Genomic DNA, 18,661 nt, shown 5'->3' on the forward strand with positions numbered 1-18,661 from the left:
CCATCTGTTGAAGCTCTGGCTGTAGAGATGGGTTATCTGGAGCTTTTAAAAGAGAAACTGGAGAAAAACCTGGCTCAGTATTTGGCCCCACGTCATCACCTGCATGGGAATATATATCTTGGCACAAATATCTTAAGCCACCACAGTCCATCAAGGCCCACAACTGGGGCAAGAAGAGAGAACGAGAGGCATGAATGTGCTACGACGGTACCTGATACGGTGAGAGCAGGGAGAGGTTGTTCTCAAAATAGTGGAAATGGGCCAGAAAGGAGTCCGCATTCATGGCATCAATGTGCGAGCACGTCACGCCTTTGACCAGCTGCCCTGTGCTGGAAAACAAAACAAGGGACCCGGGAGAAGAGGGGGTGGGGCTGGGGTGCCTGAGTGGCTCAGTCAGTTAAGCATGTGACTCTTGATTTTGGCTCAGGTCATGATCCCAGGGTCGTGGGATCAAGCCCGAGTCAGTCTCTGCGTTGAGCATGGAGCCTGCTTGGGATTCTCTCTCTCTCTCTCTCTCTCTCTCTCTCTCTCTCTCTCTCTCTCTCTCACTCTCCCTCTCCCTCTCCCTCTGCCCCTCCCCTGCTCGTGTGCATGCTTGCACATGTGCACTCTCTCCCTCTCTCAAGGAAAAAAAAAAGGAAGGGGTTGGGGAGAGAGAGGAAAGGACTAGAGAAGGCAGGTCTGATGGGACACAGGCTGCAGACAGCCAACTTTCCCTCCTGAGAAATCAGGCTCCAGAGGGCCTGTCAGCCCCCAGACCAAGTACACCCGCCTACCTCAGCAGCTCCTCAGGCCTTCTGGTTGTCTTTGACAGAAGCTCAAACAGGAACAAGGCCTGAGGGAAGAGAATGGTTGCCAGCATGGATGGAGCAGTCACTTACTCACTGCTGAGCACTGTGTGCCTAGTACCATGAGGCCCTTGGAGGAAGACACACAATGATCCCATTTTCCAGATGGGGAAGGCTTAGGCTTGACAGCCTATGTTATTACCCAGGCCCACACAATTGCCAGGTGGTAGAGCTGGGATGTGAACTGGGGTCAGAGTAATCGCAGAACCCACGCTCCCACACCCCGGGGATTCCCTATGCTCTAGGACCCGAATGAAGGGCAAAGCCATCAGACGGCAGGCTGGAACTTTACTTTCTATGCTTTACGAAGCCGCTGACCAGGTGAGCACCCTCCGTAGCCCCTATTTCCACACCCACCTGCTAGCTCCCAGGAAGTAAAAGTGGAAGAGACAGATGAATAGACCAGGACAGTCTAGAAAGTACCATGAATAAACTAACTCCTGCTTGCAGCACTCACTCCCCTCCAACCCTCCCAGATGGGCACTCTAGAAGAACAATATCTAGCAGGCAGGGGAGCCATTTGTTTTAAGGAACGTAATTTTACAGAACACCTAACTTGCAGATGCGATCAAGTATGACATTCATCTATTTTATAGACTCTGGAACTTTGAATGTAATTCCCCAAACAGAATAAATTGTGAGCCAGCATTAGGCAGAGGCATCTGTGACAGGGCAGCCAGGCCCAGGAGAAAGGAACAGCTAGGGAGGTAAGTTCCTGAAGCTCTGTGTGTAGCCCCAGTTATCTCCTCAGGCTGAATCAAGTTCTGGGACCCTCCCACAGTCTTCCCCATCACAGGAAACGGCCACTCCATCAACGCGGTTGCTGAGAAAAAATGGCTGGAGGACATCTGTGGCAGGATGTGTTTTCCAAAGTGGCCACAAATTATGCTCTTCTAGAACCTTCCAGAACCACTATCCCACCAAGAGGTAGAATCTTTGTCCTCTCTGCATGAAGCTGGGGGCAGGGCTGGGTGACTGCCTCCACAGATAGAGCAAAGCAAAAGTGATGCTATGTGACTTCCCCAAGGCGAGGTCACCAAGGTGACACAGCTTCTCATGGATCTCTCCCCTGGGAGTCCCAAACCACCCACAGAAGGCCAGCCACCCTGCATGGGAATGCATGCAGTTCCTAGGGCTGCAGTAACAAATTATCATGAACTTGGTGGCTGAAAACAATAGAAATCATTCGTTCAGAGTTCTGGAAGCCAGAAATCAGAAATCAAGGAGTCAGCAGAGCTGAGCTCCCGCCAAAGGCTGTAGGGGAGAGTCCTTCCTCCCCTCTTCTAGCTTCTGGTGGCTCCAAGCGGTTCCGGCTTATGGCTACATCACTCAGGTTTCTGCCTTCGTCTTCACATGGCCTTCTGTATGCACATCCAATCCCTTTTGTCTGCATCTCTCTACCATCCGGGTTGTCGCCTCTCATAAGGGCTCTTGTCACTAGACTTAGGGCCTGCTCAGATAACTGAGACTGGTCTCATCTTGAGATCCTTAGTTAAATCTGCAAAAACTCTTCTTCCCAAATAAGGCCACATTCCCACGCACACGTTTTGGGTGGATGTATATTTGGCGGGGGCACCGTTCAGCCCATGACATGGAGAGAACATACACAGGTGGAGAGAGACGCCCCCAGCCCTTTGAGAATGCGTCCAGAATGTGACCACTGGTTACCACCCGCGTTGCCACCACCTAGTCCAAGCCACGTGTCTTATCTGGAATACACAATAGCCTCCTGACTGGTCCCCTTGCTTCCACTCTTGCTCTCAATTCAGTCCCCATGCAGCAGCTGTGGGATTCGATGCAAACGAAAGTCAGAGAACAACCCTTCTCAAACCCTCCCAACAGCTCCTCATGTCACCCACAGTAGAAGGCAGTCCTCACGGTGTCCCTAGGGGTCCTGAAGATCAGCCCCTCCCATAACCTCTCTGAGCACAGGGAGGTTGTCTCCAGCTACCCCCGTCAAAAGAGCCCACTGTCTACCCTTTCCCATTTTGATTTAGGTTCTCCTTAGCACGCATCATCATCTAGCACAGCTTGGGTTTTACCCACTAATCTTGTATCTCGTCTGTCTCCCTCCTTCACAGGATGGAAATTCTGGGACGGCAGGCCGTTTTGTCTACTTTGTTCACGGCTACATCCCCAGCAACGTGAACAGCTCCTGGCATCAACTTTCGATGAGTGGATAAAATGCAGAGTTGATTGAATGAAAGTCCAGAGAGCTCGAAGAGGCTTCAGCCTCCAAAGCGCAGTCGTCCCCAAGCAGCCTCAGCACCAGCAGCCCTTAATAATACGTGTGATAACCGCTAATAGTTAGAGCGCACTGCCACGTGCCCGGTAGTATAAAGATACATCTTGCATCACTGATTCTCATGAAATCATCCCCATTTCGCACATGAGAAAACTGAGGCCGAGTGAGAAGAAGCACCCCAAAATTAACTGATGGCCACACCCAAATACACACTCAGGTCTTGTCCAATTTCTTAACACTACACTGTTTTGCCTCCTGAGTTTAATTACATGGAAATAAATTTCTTTTACCAAATTAACCTTAAACAGAACTTTCCCACAAGGCAGACTCAAAAATTCAGGAGTGATCTGGGCATCTTATTACTAATAAAAAATATATACAGTAAAGTCTTAGTTTGCGAGCATAATTTGTTCCAGAAACATGGTGGTAATCCAAAGCACTTGTATATCAAAGGGAATTTCAAGAACCACTGGCTCAGTTATGATCATGTGACGTTCAGCATCACGTGCTACTTGTATTATAAGACATTGCTCTTTTACCAAGTTAAAATTTATTAGAAATTTTTGCTCATCTTGCAGGACCCTCACAGAACAAGTTACTCACAACCCAAGGTTCTACTGTATTTAGTTTTGTTTTGGTTTTTAATTTTTTTTAATGTTTTATTTTTATTTTTGAGAAATGCTCCCGCTGCGAGCAGAGGAGGGGCAGAGAGAGGGAGATAAAGAATCTGAAGCAGGTTGAGCTGTCAGCACAGAGACCAACAATGCAGGGCTCAAACCCATGAAGCACGAAATCACGACCTGAGCCAAAGCTGGATGCTTAACCAACTGAGCCACTCAGGCACCGCTACTGCATTTAGCTTAAAACCCTAGGAATTTCCTAAGTGAGGAGAGCCATCAAGGTGTCTTTTGTTATGTGAATGATGACTTCAGGAAAACACCTGAGGAAGGAGGGATGTTGCAGAAAGAACCAAACACGGGATTGGAGGGTTGGAACTTTCAGTCCCACCCCCAACCTGCAGGGAGGGGAGAAGGGCTAGATGTTGAACCAATCATCAATGGCCAATGTTTTAATCAACCATGCTTACATGATAATGCCTCCATAAAAATCCAAAAGCACCAGGTTCAGAGAGCTTTCAGTTGGTGAACATGTGTAGGTGTTGGGAGGGTGGCGCATCTGGAGAGGGCGTGGAAGCCCTGTACCCTTTCCCCCATATACCTTGTCCGATGCATCTCTTCAATCTGGCTGTTCCTGGGTTATATCCTTTTATAATAAGCCGATGAGCTAGTAAGTAACATGTTTGAATTCTGTGAGCCACTCTACCAAATTAATCAAACCAAGGTGGGGGCAGCAGGGTCATTGGAACCTTCAATCTAAAACTGGGAGGTCAGAAGCACAGGGGACAGCCAAGACTGGTGACTGGCACTTGCAGTTGAGGGGCAGGGGGTATAGTATTGCAGGACTGAACCCTTACCCTGTGGGATCTGATGCTATCGCCAGTATACAGTGTCAGAATGGAGTTGAATTGTGGAACACCCACGATTCTCCGCTATGTTGGAGAATTCCTTGTTGGTGTGGGAGCCTCCAACCCCCAACACACACACATACACACACATCCAAATTGGTGTCAGAATCCTTAGTGGTCATACCTGACTCCTCCGAAGTTCCTTTTCCTTTAGGACTGTTGTGTTAAATCCGGGTTCCCTCCGTAAATTGAAGAGAGATACTTCTTTAAAGAAAGTCCCCTGTATTTCCAAAATGCCTGAGACAGTGTCTCCTGCTTCGATCATCTGCCAAGAGTGAGAATAAACGTAATACCACCTCGTAGAAGGTGCACTGAACTTTGCACAAGGCCCAGGGACTGTGTCAGTGATTCACAGGTCATAAGATTCAGCATATCTGCTCAGCAACCCTGTGAGGTGGGGGACTTCCCTTACCCCATTTTGCAGGTAAGAAAACTGAGGCTTCATAAATAACTGGTTGAAAATTGATAAGTAAGATTCAAAGATTCAAGCACAAGTCTGTCTTATTCAGGAACGCATACAATTTTAACCAAACGTGCTATTGCTCTCAGCAAGGTGTTGATATTTTAAGCCAAACTCCTTAAGTTTGGTCTCCTAACAGATTTTGTAACTGGACATAGCAGGTCTGATACAACAGGATACCCAAAGACCCACTGCCAAGTGAGAATATAGGTGTGACTTCGGATCATGGAAGGGGCTTTCAGAAGCACTCTGGGACCTTCAGGATTCGTTTTTAGATTTGAAAAACTTGCAAAAATTATTATATCAAGAAACCTAATTTAACTAAAGTCTTCCAGAGTCAACTGGTGAAGGAAAGCACCAGGGTCTGGGAAGAAATATAGTGTGACCCAAGGAGCTCCTTCTGGAAAGGAGGAAAGGTGGGCACCAGGAGAAGGCATCATCTAGGTTCAGAATGCTCCCTCGCCAAAGGCTGAGCTAACCCCAGCCCTGAGTCAACAGCCCAAAGTCATAGCCCACTTACAACACCCCAAAACCACATACTCTGTGAGCCACACGGCTGAGGACTAGATGTCTTTCTCTCACCTTGCTGAGGACGCCTTGCTGCTGGGCAGGTGACAAGTCGGACACATGCAGGGAGATCGTGCTTCTCAGGACCTGCAAGAGGTCCCTGCGATCCATGCTGTAGAAGGCCTGGGTGCCAACCCCAGCCAGCAGCACGCCCATCTGGCTGACGTTGTAGAAAGACAGCACCTTGCAAGATGGGCCACGAGGAGCGTGAGGTTCTGTTCTAGTTTCTCACCTGGCCAACACTTGCCCCTCTGCATGTTGGGTATCTGGGATGGGTACCGGGGCACCACAGTGAACAGACACATGCTGCCCTCCCAGACCTTTCTTCCTTCCTTCTATCAGAAGAGAGAGGTGATATCAAAACACAACACAGAAGGCAAGTGCTCTGCCGGGGGAAGTACCCTGCTGTCCGAGGCCACAGCACAAATATCAGAAAGTGATGATCCGTGCACCACAGCTGAGTAGGCAATAGGCTTGTGTGTGTGTGTGTTTAATTTGAACTGGCTGACAACACTTAAAAACTGAGGAAACTGGGGCACCTGGGTGGTTCAGTCGGTTAAGCACCCGACTTCGGGCTCAGGTCATGATCTCATGGTTCGTGAGTTCAAGCCCTGCATCAGGCTCTGACAGCTCGGAGTCTCGAGCCCGCTTCAGATTCTGTGTCCCCCTCTCTCTCAGCCCCTCCCCTGCTCACACTCTCTCTCTCTCAAAAACAAATAAACATTAAAAAAAATTTTTTTTTAAACTGAGGAAATTTGGAGGCACCTGGGTGGCTCAGTTGGTTAAGCATTCAGCTCTTGATTTTGGCTCAGATCATATCCCTCGGTTCATGAGTTGGAGCCCCAAGTTGGGCTCTCCACTGACAGTGCGGAGCCACTTAGGTTTCTCTCTCTCTCTCTCTCTCTGCCCCTTCCCACCCCTCTCTCTCTTCTCTCTCTTTGTCTCTCTCAAAATAAATAAATAAACTTAAATCAATTTTTTTAATTGGGTAAATTTTCATTAAAATCCAGGTTTGAGTCTGCTTTTTTAAAAAATCTGAATGCCAAGCAATACTGGGTCCATGTTGGCAACAATTGGCAAGAACTGACCAGCAGGTGCCCTTTGAGGCTGGGTCGTGGGGCTGTCAGTTTACCCAGCCCCACGCACTTGTACAGTGCCCAAGGCAGCCCATTTTTCTCATTACGTCACCTGACATAGCAAAGCCCCATGTTCATCTATCTCCATGCAGCAGCTCTGAGTTGAAATAAAGAAATGTTTTGGGGGGGCGCTTGGTGGCTCAGTAGATTAAGTGTCTGACTTCAGCTCAGGTCATGATCTCGCGGTCCGTGGGTTCGAGCCCCATGTTGGGCTCTGTGCTGACAGCTCAGAGCCTGGAGCCTGCTTTGGATTCTGTGTCTCCCTCTCTCTCTGCCCCTCCCCCTACTCTCTCTCAAAAAATAAATAAACATTTAAAAAATTAAAAAAAAAAAAGAAATGTTTCAGGATCTGGGTCTGATATTTTATGACAAATAGGATTGTAGCTGTCTGCCCCATCAGAAACTATGCTTGTTTTTTCTCCCTCCTTTAGAGTAAAGATGCCAGATGGTTTTCCATACAAACAGGGACACTCATTCCTTAGGTCTACAAAAAAGCCAGTTGAATGGTTTCCCTGTTATGCTCTGTAGAATGGATAGTCTCTACTGTCCTCAAGGAAAGCAAGACCTTTCGAGCTCTTGGCTTCTTCGTAAGTGGCCTGACCTCTCTGTAGGAAGAGACGGACACTAGGAAAAAGACAAGCCACTTTGTCCAGGGTTGGGAGGAACAAGACAGTCTCCCTCAGCTCCCTAAAATCACATTCACAGAGAACTGTCCAGATAGACTCAGATGGCCCTAGTCAAAACAGAGAAGGGCTGCAAAGATGTCAAACTAAAGATGCCATGAGGCTAGAGGGCACAAGAAGAATGGGCTAGCCTTGGCCTTGAGTCAGAAAGTAACAATGGGCGGACAACGGTCATGGTGCCATGCTGGAGGTAGTTAGCATGGGAGTTAAGCAAGTGGACTCTGAAGCCAGACATCCTGTGTCCCTTTATGTGACCTTGGCAATTCCCTTATACATTCTGTGCCTCTCATGAATGATATGGAAAATGAAGGTCATAACACACTCCTGACTTCACAGAGTTGTTGGAAACACTAAACAACTAACTCACTTAGACCCGAACCTGGCACACAGTAAGTACTTAATGAATATTTGTAATTGTTGTCATTTTGGAATTGGTCCCGATCCAATCCTCATGAACTAGTTGCATCCTGGGACATGGCTATGACACAGAAAAAGCAGGACACCAAAATGTTTAGGGGCTCAGGTCTCTGGAGCTCCTTCTACCAAGTGCAGGGCAGAGAGACAGCTTCCCCAGGAAAAAGACTCATTTCCCACCCCAGGAGCATCTAGAGCGTGACTAAAGGATCCTGTCCCCCCCAAGCAAAATCTCCTCTGAGGACAATTCCCTCCCTGCAGCCCAAGATGAATAAAATAGCATTATCTCTCATCTCAAGATGAGGGATGTGTTCGCAGCCTCAACAACAAGCAAGGAAATCCTGAGATGGATCCCACGCTTTGCAAACAGCACAACAGTAGCTACTACTACTCCCTGAGCTCATACTCAAGGTCACATGTTCCAACCCCTTCCTGTGTACTGACTCAGAATCCTTACAGCCATCCTGCTGCAGAGGTGCTACTGTTATCCCCATCTTACAAACAGGGAAACTGAGGCAAAGAGAATTTAAGCCAATCGTCCAGTGTCCCACAGCTAGTAAATGGCAGAGCAAGTCCCCCTCGGCACTATTTTCTTACTGATTGGCCACCCTCCCTGTGTATCACTGGCCCTTGGGTCTCAGAGCATTAAAAAAAGAGTTCAAAGCTCCAACTGACCTTCTCATGGGCCAAGTATTTGGCAGACAAGATGATGACCTGGCTCTTGGCCCAGCCTGAGACCTGGTTGAGAGTTGAGATGGCGCCATGCACAGCCTCGGGAGAGAGGGATTCCAGCTGACTGTGGGTCAAGCCCACAACCGCATCCGACAAAGAGCCCAGAGTCTCATTGAGGGTCTGGTTCTCCGTGGCAATGTCCAGGAGGTTGGCTTTGAGCTAGAAGGGAGGCAGGCTGAAATGAGGCTCGATAACAAGCAGGACAGTGGCTCCCTCTGCCTACACCCTGGGGTTGTCACAACACCACCACCACCCTACCTTCCCACCCCCTCCACCCTGTCGTCAAGCCCTGGCCAGACAATGAGTCGCCCACTGAGAACACCACCTCCTCTGGCCTTGACCTTAACATGCCGCAAATTCACTTTGTGCTTCATTTAAATATTAATTTGTTATTAACTCAAACTTAACACATGGCAGAAGGAAATTCTGTTCACTTTATCCATAATTCCACCACACTCTCATAGCATTTATTTTCTTTCTGTGACCTTGAACCCTGCATCCATACACGTCTGTTTTTCTTTCATGAAATATCCATGGTGTTTTTCATGATAATATGTAATCCACATAAAAATAATTCTCAACAGTAACAAGAAAGTAAAAGTCTCCTAAAAATCCTACCTCATAAAAATAACTATGATTAATTAAAGTAATAGGGCATGTTTGTATCTAAGATTTCTGACACCTTTATAAATATATGCATTATAAGTAAACTACAGCATGTAGTTTTCACATAGTTGTAATACGAATGGAAGTGCAATGTTCTACGCTTTTTACTGAAAACTGTTTTTATACATGTTTTCACATTTCTGGGATATCCTTAACAATTATTTTATTATAATATACCTGTTTAGTGATACAGTAACTTCTTCCAGTAAAGGTGATAAAATTATCTATTGTAACATGAGCTCTGTACCAAAAAAAAAAAGAAAAAAAGAACCGTTCATGTTTTAACACCTGAAGTTGTAGGAATATATTCATCACAGACAACTGCACCAGGCAATACTGAAATGGCCACTTGGGGGCAGCAGAGCGAAGTGAAAGAAACAGCTGTCACAGCCCCTGGGTTCTTCAGATTCCGCAGCTGTCCTACCTCAGGATTCAGCTTCCCAGTCTGTTAAGACGGAGGCATGTGGTACAGCAGCGCTTCTCAAAGCCCTGTGGTCCTTGACGAGCAGTGTCACCTGGATGCTTGCTAGAAATGCAGATTCTTAGGCCCTACTCCCGCCCTCCTGAACCAGAGACCCTGGGCAAGAAGCCCAGCAACCTGTATTTTAACAAGTCCTCCAGGTGACTCTGATGCACGCTCTGGTTTGAGCAGTACTGAGCTAGGTGATCCCAAAGGGAACACTGCTATCTTCATTTGCTCGGACTTTCTTTTTTTGCAGCCATGGCTACACATGCAACCTGTGGCCTTAAAATACATTTCTTTTACGTTTGCTTTGAGCTTGCTTGGGAGGGATTCTTTTCCTTCGAAATAAAAATATGTGAGGCACCTGGATGTTTCAGTCGGTTAAGCGTCTGACTTCAGCTCAGATCATGATCTCATGGCTCGTGGGTTCGAGCCCCACATCAGGCTCTGTGCTGACAGCTCAGAGCCTGGAGCCTGCTTCAGATTCTGTGTCTCCCTCTCTCTCTGCCCCTCCCCCGCTCATTCTCTCTTCTCTCTCTCTCTCTCAAAAATAAACAAACATTAAAAAAATAAATTAAAGGGGCACCTGAGTGGCTCAGTCAGTTAAGTGTCTGACTTCGGCTCAGGTTATGATCTCGCAGTTCGTGAGTTCCAGCCCCGCATGGGGCTTTGTGCTGACAGCTCAGAGCCTGAAGCCTATTTCGGACTCTGTGTTTCCCTCTGTCTCTGCCCCTCCCCCACTCGCACTCTGTGTGTGTGTCTCTCTCAAAAATAAAGATTAAAAAAACTAATTAATTAACTTTAAAAATATGCTCTGATCAAGATAATGATGACTGTTGTCAAATGTCAAATGGGATTGGGGATTTTATAGTTACATGTGAAAACCTGCTGTGGAATTATTGATGGTTTTATCAACCTTTTCTTTAATGTTGTTCTCACGTCATCTTTTCCATTAAAAAAAAAAAATGAGAAGGGCCAAAAAAGTGAGAGAAGCAGGGCAGAATTGAGACTTTAAGGGAAGAAAGGAGAGATGGAGGGTGAGAGGACATGAGAAACAGCCTGTGTCAGTTTGTGCAGAGCTTTGGTCTAGGAACTCAACAAACACATTCTAATCCAGGCATCTCAAACAAGGCTGCACTAGAATCATGTGAGGAACTTTTAAAACATACCATTCCCAGGCCACACCTCTGACCAGTACCTGGAGAATCTCCAGGGACGGAGCTGGCCGAGTGCTAATGCAGAGCCAGGTTTGAGAACCTTGCTTTTATCTCCTTGCTGTTCCAAGCACGGTCACCGGACCAGCTGCTTCAGCATCACCTGGAAGCTTGTTAGACGTGCAGTCTCCCTCCACTTGGGGCTCCACTCAGACCCACCGAATCACAAGCCACATTTAGGATCCCCAGGCGATCCTTATGCACAGTTAAGCTCGAGGTGGCCACTCTGAATTCTGATCTATTCCGGGTTTTCCCCGATACTGTTGAAGCTCATCCCAGGATTTGGGATGGGATGCCATCTGCTGTGGGTGGACCCAGATCCCGATTAACCCCACATATTTTCTCTCAAAGGCCAGGCAGGACTGTGCTCCCCAATTCTCCGGCCATTTCCCCAGGGCCCTGTGCCCCATCCGCACCTTCTGAACCCCAGCCTGGAAGCCCCTCAGATGGCTGCACTTGATCATCTGGTGAAGGAGGACTTGAGCCACCGCAGCGTCCAGCAAATCCAGGTCATGGTAGAAACAGACCAGCAGCCCCAGCCTGTGTGGGAAGATAAGGGTGCTGGCAGGGGGCTCAGAGCTGGGGGTCACAACCACAGCCCCCTCCCACACAGAGCCAAGAGTCACGGTCAGAGCAGCTATCACATGCCAGGGACTGTGCTGAACCCTGTACCCGGATTACCCCATCACAGCAACCCTACAAGGCAGATGCTCTGAGCCCCATTTCACAGAAAGGCAGACAGACTCAGCATGGTCAAGTGACTGGCCCAAGACTAGACGTGGCCCCAGGACTTAAATTGAGACCCATCCAACTATGCTCTCTCTTCCCAAGGTAGTAAGGGGCACAAGGAAAGTGTGGTCCTGAGTAAGCCACAGAAAACTCCCCATTTTCCACACAGAGATAAAAGGTTTGTCCACCCTGAGGGATTCTCTGAGGCAGATGTATTTCCAAGATGGTTTATGACCTACACCGCCAGAAAGGAAAGAAAAAGGAAGCATAACAATGTAAGGGCGGAAGGGGGATGTGAACCCTGGTCTAGCTGGGGGTGCTGTATTTTGTGGTTAAGAGCATAGATTTAGGCCAACAAGAGTTTGAAGCTCAGCTGTATGGGATGTTTGAGCCAACAAATTACTTAACTTCTCTGCAAGGCTGCTGCACAGTTCAACAGTGCACACAGTGCACTACTGTACAGGGTGGACCTGTCTCTCTGAGCCTTTAATAAAAGGGAGGATGGCTTTGTTCATCACAGCACATCACAATAAATATGATGAATGTAGGCATCAGGAGTACTGTGAGAGTTCAATGGGAAGAGCCATACCAATTGATTAGCATCCTTCCCGGTAGACACCAGACACTGATTCATTAATGGATGCTCTTAGAGTTAGTATGAAATCTATTCAATTCAGCATGGCTGGACCACCTGGTTGACCATGCTCAACCTGGATCCACCCTCTTAGAAAGACTGCGACATGCTCAGACATGTCCACAGAAGAGCAACCGGGTCAGGAAGGATTTGAAAATGTGTCGGATGAGAAAAGAATACTCAAGGGAAGTGAAGGCTGAAGAACTACTATCCTGAGCACTTACTATGTGTCAGGTGTGCATGAGCCTTACAAGGACCTTGAAAAGGGAGGCAGGTTATTATCTCCCATTTTACAGATGGGGAAGTGGAGGCACAGAGAGGTAAAGTAACACAGCCAAAATCACGCAACTCGTAAGTGGCAGAGCCAGAATTAAACCCAGGAAGTCTGGCTCCAGGTCCCATGTTCTTAACCAGTAAGCTATTTTTGTGTACCCCTAAAAAGGGGACCCAAGCTAATGGGTAAAAATTAGTAAGGATGGGGGAAGAAAGTGTAATAGTTTCATATAAGAACATTCCCTACAAGCGACTCTGATAAAATTTAACATAATACAGTGATGTCAGGGGAAGCACTGTGACATGTGTCCCTGAGAGATGGAGAGATGGTTGAACAGCACTCCCCATTGCATGCTCCCTCTGGCTAACATTCAAACCCTTTCTGGGGTCACCAAGTACATAGCTCCAGGCCTGCTTCTGCTGGAAAGCATTCCTGGAGGATCATGTTACAATCACTAAATTCTAGAGCCGCCATCATCTGTGGACTCCCCACCCGAGAAGCTGGATAACAAGAGGTTCACAAATATGGGGAGCCAAAAGCTATTTCTAATACTTTACCCACCCTAATGGAAACCACACATTTACCTTGGAATAGACCAAGTACTGAGTATTTAAAATATTCTATTTCTATGCCCACAGCTGGAATCTTAGCACTTGATAAGGTTGCATTAAACGTCTGGCACAGGAGATGCTCAGAAAGCATTTGTTCTACCTCACCCCACCTCCCAACCCTTTCAAAGGGTGTTTCTTTGGGAAAACGCCTCCCGTCACATGCACAAAGACATGGGGCTATATAAAGAGGTAGACCAGCCACCTCCCTTCCCTCCCAGGGTCTTCTGCTGCTCAGAGGAAGCTGGTGTTTAGATCACATCTTGGGAAAGTGCTGCGAGGACCCAGAGCCCCCACCCCTTGCCTGTGGATGGTGGAGGTATTCCTCATGTCAAAGCTGGAGGAGCTGATCCTCTCCAGAAACGCCTGGGCCAGGTCAGGGGTGATGTCATAAACTGTGTCCAGCTGCTTGGTGGCATTGTCATAGCTGATAAACAGCCCAATCTGGTAGACAAGGACAGGAAGGGGGTTGACGTGACCCCAAACAGCCCCACCCTTGCGGTCCGCACTGCACCCCATCTCAGAGATTCCGAGATGCCCAGTTCCTGTGGTCATTGATTTCTCAACAGTCTGTAACAACTGTTTTGGTTTCCTCTTCAACCCAAATGCTATTTAGGAAAGTATTATATTTTAATATCGGAGCAGTTGAACTCTTTGAAAGCTAGTATTTGCACCCTTATTTGTAGATTTGTTATATGGAGGTCAGAGAATGTGGTCCACAAATGTTTCACTTTGGGGAATCAGGTTTTTTTTAAGTAGATGAGTTTACAAATGGGCCTCAGGTGATGAAAAAGAGTGTGTGTTCCCACGGTAAGATACAAATATATAGAAAGATATAGATAAATAGATTCAACTTTATTACGTATACCATTCAGATTCTTTCTGTTCTTGTTCATTTTCTGCCTATGTGTCCAAGGGTGTCAAGCTGAAGTCTTATCTTTCTATGCACTACTACTCTGTGCTTATAAAGTTGTCTCTCCCTTGAGGATTCTACTCTTTCTCCAGATAAATTCCCCCTTCGTGCTGGTCCTCTGTGGCTTTGCCTCTCTTCTCTACACTTTTAGATGATGAAGAAAAGTTGCAAATGGCCTCTTGATCTTAGAAATTCCTCCCCAGGGGCCCAGCTTCCATAAAAATTTAATCTCTATCTAACTTCTGGAAATTCACTCAATATTGGGAGAGTAAAAGCGAGGTTTAATCCATTTTATAACTGAGGATTATAAATTGAAAGTTAGGGGCACTTGGGTGGCTCAGTTGGTTGAGCGTCCGATTTCAGCTCCAGTCATGATCTCACAGTCCGTGGGTTTGAGCCCCACGTCGGGCTCCGTGCTGACAGCTCCAAGCCTGGAGCCTGCTTCAGATTCTGTGTCTCCCTCTCTCTCTGCCCCTCCCTGCTCAGACTCTGTGTCTCTCTCTCAAAAATAATAAACAAATAAGTAAATAAATAAATATAAATTTATGTGAAGTATTCTCAGCCTCCTAGGTAAAAAGAGGAACCTACATATGTCAACCATACTGCAATTAAAAAATTTTTCAAAAATTTTTGAAAAGAAAAACTGGCTCTGCCTCCAGTTTCATAATAACCAGACATCGTTGGGTCAATTGGCCCTTGAACAAGCCAGCCATCTGATACAAACACTTCTCTCACTGGCCAGAAGAAAGTCAAGGCACACAAGATAAAAACTGGAGGCAAGCCCCAAAGTCTTTATGAATGCCTCTCTGTTGGCAGCGTGTTTTGGAGACTGCTTTCCAGAATCATGATGCCCAGGGGTTTTAGTGTCATTGGGTTAACATCAGGAAGACAGAGACAGGTTGACCAGTGAGTTAAGTAACCTTAGAACTTACATATTTCTCAACTGTAAAGTCTATAGTTAAAATCCAATCATTGCTCATGCTGAAGTAGCAATCAGTAGAAGTAGATATAAATACAAGTTGCTAGTAATCTATGTTTCATTTGATTTGAGTTCACGCTTCCAAGAACTGGAAACTCTATAGCTGTTGTCCTTGGCCTTCAAATACCCGAAAATGACTTTTGGTTCACAGCCAACATTTTCTTTATACCATGTTTGTTCACATCAGAGCTATCTTGGTTGTCTGCAATTCTTTTCTTGGCCCTTCTGCACTAAACACAATCTGATGACCAACCACATGAGAGTTTTCTCTAGAGGCTCAAGATATATTGGCTGAGGTGGGTACCCAATCTTCCAGGGCACCTGGACTAGCTGGCTAAACATGACAGGTTTAGAATACACCTTTCCCCAGATGGCTTGGTGATGGGGACATGTAAATGTACTTTTCCAACTTACTTCTACAGGACTAATTTTCGTAATTTCTTCAAATGATAGGTGAACCATATATCTGCCCAAAATCCATAAGTTTTCTGCACTGACCCATGAAACAGAGTCGTCTGCAAAAAATAAATAAATGAAGAAATATGATAAACAAATAAATCAGTAAATAAACAAATAAAAGCTTTTGCACTGGTATGTGATAGTCAAAAGTATCTTTGATGTCAGGACCTCCTTCCTGTGTTCATTAATTCATTCAATAACCATTCATGAAGTGCCTCCTACCTATGAGATGCTATGCTACACACAGGCAAATCACAGATGCCAGCCATCTGAGGCTTTGTTTGTAAGTCAGCAGTGTGGTCCCCAGACCAACAGCACCAGCATCACCTGGGAACTTATTAAAAATGCAGGTTATTTTTTAATAGTTAAGGTCACAAAATAAGCTTTTCTTTCAGTTCACTTAGTTACTAAATAGTCTCACAACTTGAAATATATTTGACTCTCTTTTCTTACTACCAGTAACAATCATTATTCAGCCATATTGATTAGCACCAGGTTCCTGTACTTGAGCCAAACCAACTACTTCTCCTTCCTCATATGCACCCCAAACGTTCTCCAAATCTTCTCTCACGTGCGCCCTTCTTATCAGCCAGAATGCCTCTGCCCTAACTCTTCCGCTCTGAAATCCTACCTTCAAAAATGACCTCAAACATTTCCTCTTTCTTAACGCCTTGTCTTGTCTCCTCAGTCATCAGTAATTTCTCCCTCTGAAATCCCGGAAGACTCCCTCTGTCACTCTGTTCAGGCATTTGAAATTGCTCATCAGTGGGATGTCAGTGGGACTTCAAGAACAATCATGTTCAGGATCTATCTGGACTTCAAGTTTCACTAAGCTAGAATCGGCCCCCATTACCTCTAATCCTCCAGTAAAAGACTTTTACACACAACAACATTGTGTTGGTGGCACTTCAGAGAAATGGAAGAAGCAGGGGAGCATTTTCAAGGCACAGTGAATCCATTACCAAGAGCTGTTGCGAAAAGCCATGGGCAATGACTCACATGCCCAGATGAGATGGTGAAGTCGGCCGCTGCTTGGGCTGGATCACAAGAACAACAGGGTGTCTCCCCAACCCAGGAATCAGAGCTGTTGGGGTGAGCACAGGTAAACACCCTAGGATTCCCTAGATGAGATAAAGACTCTGGACATCTGAATTGGTTATTAGAAGGGTGGTCCCAGAAGACTAGAGAGTTTGGGAGAGGGGGGGAACCACTAAATTCATCAAGAACCAAGGTGAGTTGTTAATTTTAAATTAATTATAAAGCATAAACTGTATTTCTGAAGTCCAAGGATCTCCAAGATTGGATTTTCTTTTTTTAGAGGCAGACTTTTTTTTTTTTAAGTTTATTTATTTATTTTGAGAGAGAGAGAGAGCTAGCAGGGGACGGGTAGAGAGAGAGAATCCCAAGCAGGCTCTGCACTGTCAGCACAGAGCCTGATGTAGGGCCCGAACTCATGCACCATGAGACCATGACCTGAGCCAAAACCAAGAGTCAGACACTTAACCGACTGAGCCACCCAGGTGCCCCCTCAAATACTTTGAGTATTTTTAACACTCAAAGTATTTCCAGGTACCTCAAGGAACTTCATGAAAAATAAAAAGCTTGAAGTCTAAACAGAATTTGTTTTAATTCACTTTAGTATAATAATTAAACATAACGTCGAGGAATTTTAGAAGAAAGTCTGTCTCTAATTAAATTTTGGCAATAAGGATTCTGGAAGTCTAGAGTTGAGTGGCTGTCTTAGGGTTACACAGTGTGAGATTTAGAGGCCGTAATTATGCATCAGGCAGAGGGAATTCTGCTACGCACTGAAGACATTGATTATTCTGTTGTTGAATGCTCCTTATGTACAAATCTCAGAGCTTAATTCCAGGAAAAGGATTGATTGGCCCTCAGCACACTCCAACCCCACAGGCTTCCTTTACGTTTCTCCAAATCGCAAAGCTCATTCCTGGCTCAGGGACTCTGTATTTGCTGGTTCCCCTGCCTGCCATGCCCTTCCTCCAGTGCCTCACCTGACTGATTCCATGTCTCATTTTGGTCTCAATTCAGATGTCAACTCTGATTTCTTAGTTCAGAGGCTGGCAAACTATAGCCCACAGGTCAAATCTGGCCCACCACTTGCTCTTATAAAGGCTGCAAGCTTGGTTTTTACACTTTAAAATAGTTGGAAGTAAAATCAAAAGAAGAAGAATATTTTGTGACATGTGACAATTTTGAAATTCCAATTTCAGTGTCCATAAATAAGGCTTTGCTGGGACACGGCCACTCCTGCTCATCTGTTGTCAATGTTTGCTTTAGCACCAGAACATCAGAATTGAATAATTCAGCCAGACTACAGGCCCACAAACCCTAAAATATTTACTCTGACCCTTTAAAGAAAACGTTTGCCAAGCCCTGTTCTGGTCGAAAACACTCAGCCTCTCTATAGAGTTATCCATTTTATTTTCTTCATAGCAGCTACTGGTACCTGAGTTCTCTCTCTCTCTCTCTCTCCTCTCTTTCTCTCTCTCTTTTTAATTTGCTGGTTTAAAACTTTTCTCCACCTACTCTCCCCCAATAAAACAAGAGCTCTATGAGAGCAGAGACTTTGTCTTATTTTCCTCTTGTATCTCCAGTGGCTGACACATAATACAATTTGGTAAGTGTTTAAAAAGTTTATTTTGTTTACATTACTTCCGTTAAATTGGGCACCTGCGTGGCTCAGTTGGTTAAGCATCCAACTCTTAGTTTCAGCTTAGGTCATGATCTCACAGTTCATGGGATGGAGCCCCACGTTGGGCTCTGCACTGGGATTCTTGCTCTCTCCTCTCTCTCTGCCCCTACCCAACTCATCTCTCTCTGTCTCTCTCTCTCTCTCTCAAAATAAATTTATTTTTAATTTTTTTAACCTTTATTGATTTTTGAGACAGAGAGAGAGAGCATGAACGGAGGAGGTTCAGAGAGAGATGGAGACACAGAATCTGAAGCAGGCTCCAGGCTCCGAGCTGTCAGCACAGAGCCCGACGCGGGGCTCGAACTCACAGACTGTGAGATCATGACCTGAGCCGAAGTCGGACGCTCAACTGACTGAGCCACCCAGGTGCCCCTCTCAAAATAAATTTTTAACAAA

At 46.0% G+C, this 18,661-nt stretch overlaps 1 protein-coding gene across 1 annotated transcript in view; it reads right to left on the minus strand.

Annotated features, from left to right (window-relative positions):
- The window catches only part of OTOA (otoancorin), a 65,259-nt gene that overhangs the window by 33,108 nt on the left and 13,490 nt on the right, over window positions 1-18,661 (minus strand). The window contains exons 9-16 of the mRNA XM_047087777.1: window positions 15,505-15,605; window positions 13,503-13,642; window positions 11,370-11,493; window positions 8,554-8,769; window positions 5,661-5,828; window positions 4,743-4,883; window positions 777-835; window positions 212-329 (exon numbers count right to left, since the gene is read on the minus strand). Of these exons, the coding sequence (XP_046943733.1) occupies window positions 212-329; window positions 777-835; window positions 4,743-4,883; window positions 5,661-5,828; window positions 8,554-8,769; window positions 11,370-11,493; window positions 13,503-13,642; window positions 15,505-15,605 (1,067 nt within the window). The remainder of the gene's footprint in view (window positions 1-211; window positions 330-776; window positions 836-4,742; window positions 4,884-5,660; window positions 5,829-8,553; window positions 8,770-11,369; window positions 11,494-13,502; window positions 13,643-15,504; window positions 15,606-18,661) is intronic.

Source organism: Lynx rufus, unplaced genomic scaffold, assembly GCF_022079265.1.
Source record: "Lynx rufus isolate CCGP_SWC_20201006 ecotype Redwood Valley unplaced genomic scaffold, mLynRuf1.p SCAF_23, whole genome shotgun sequence".
Taxonomy (NCBI): domain Eukaryota; kingdom Metazoa; phylum Chordata; class Mammalia; order Carnivora; family Felidae; genus Lynx; species Lynx rufus.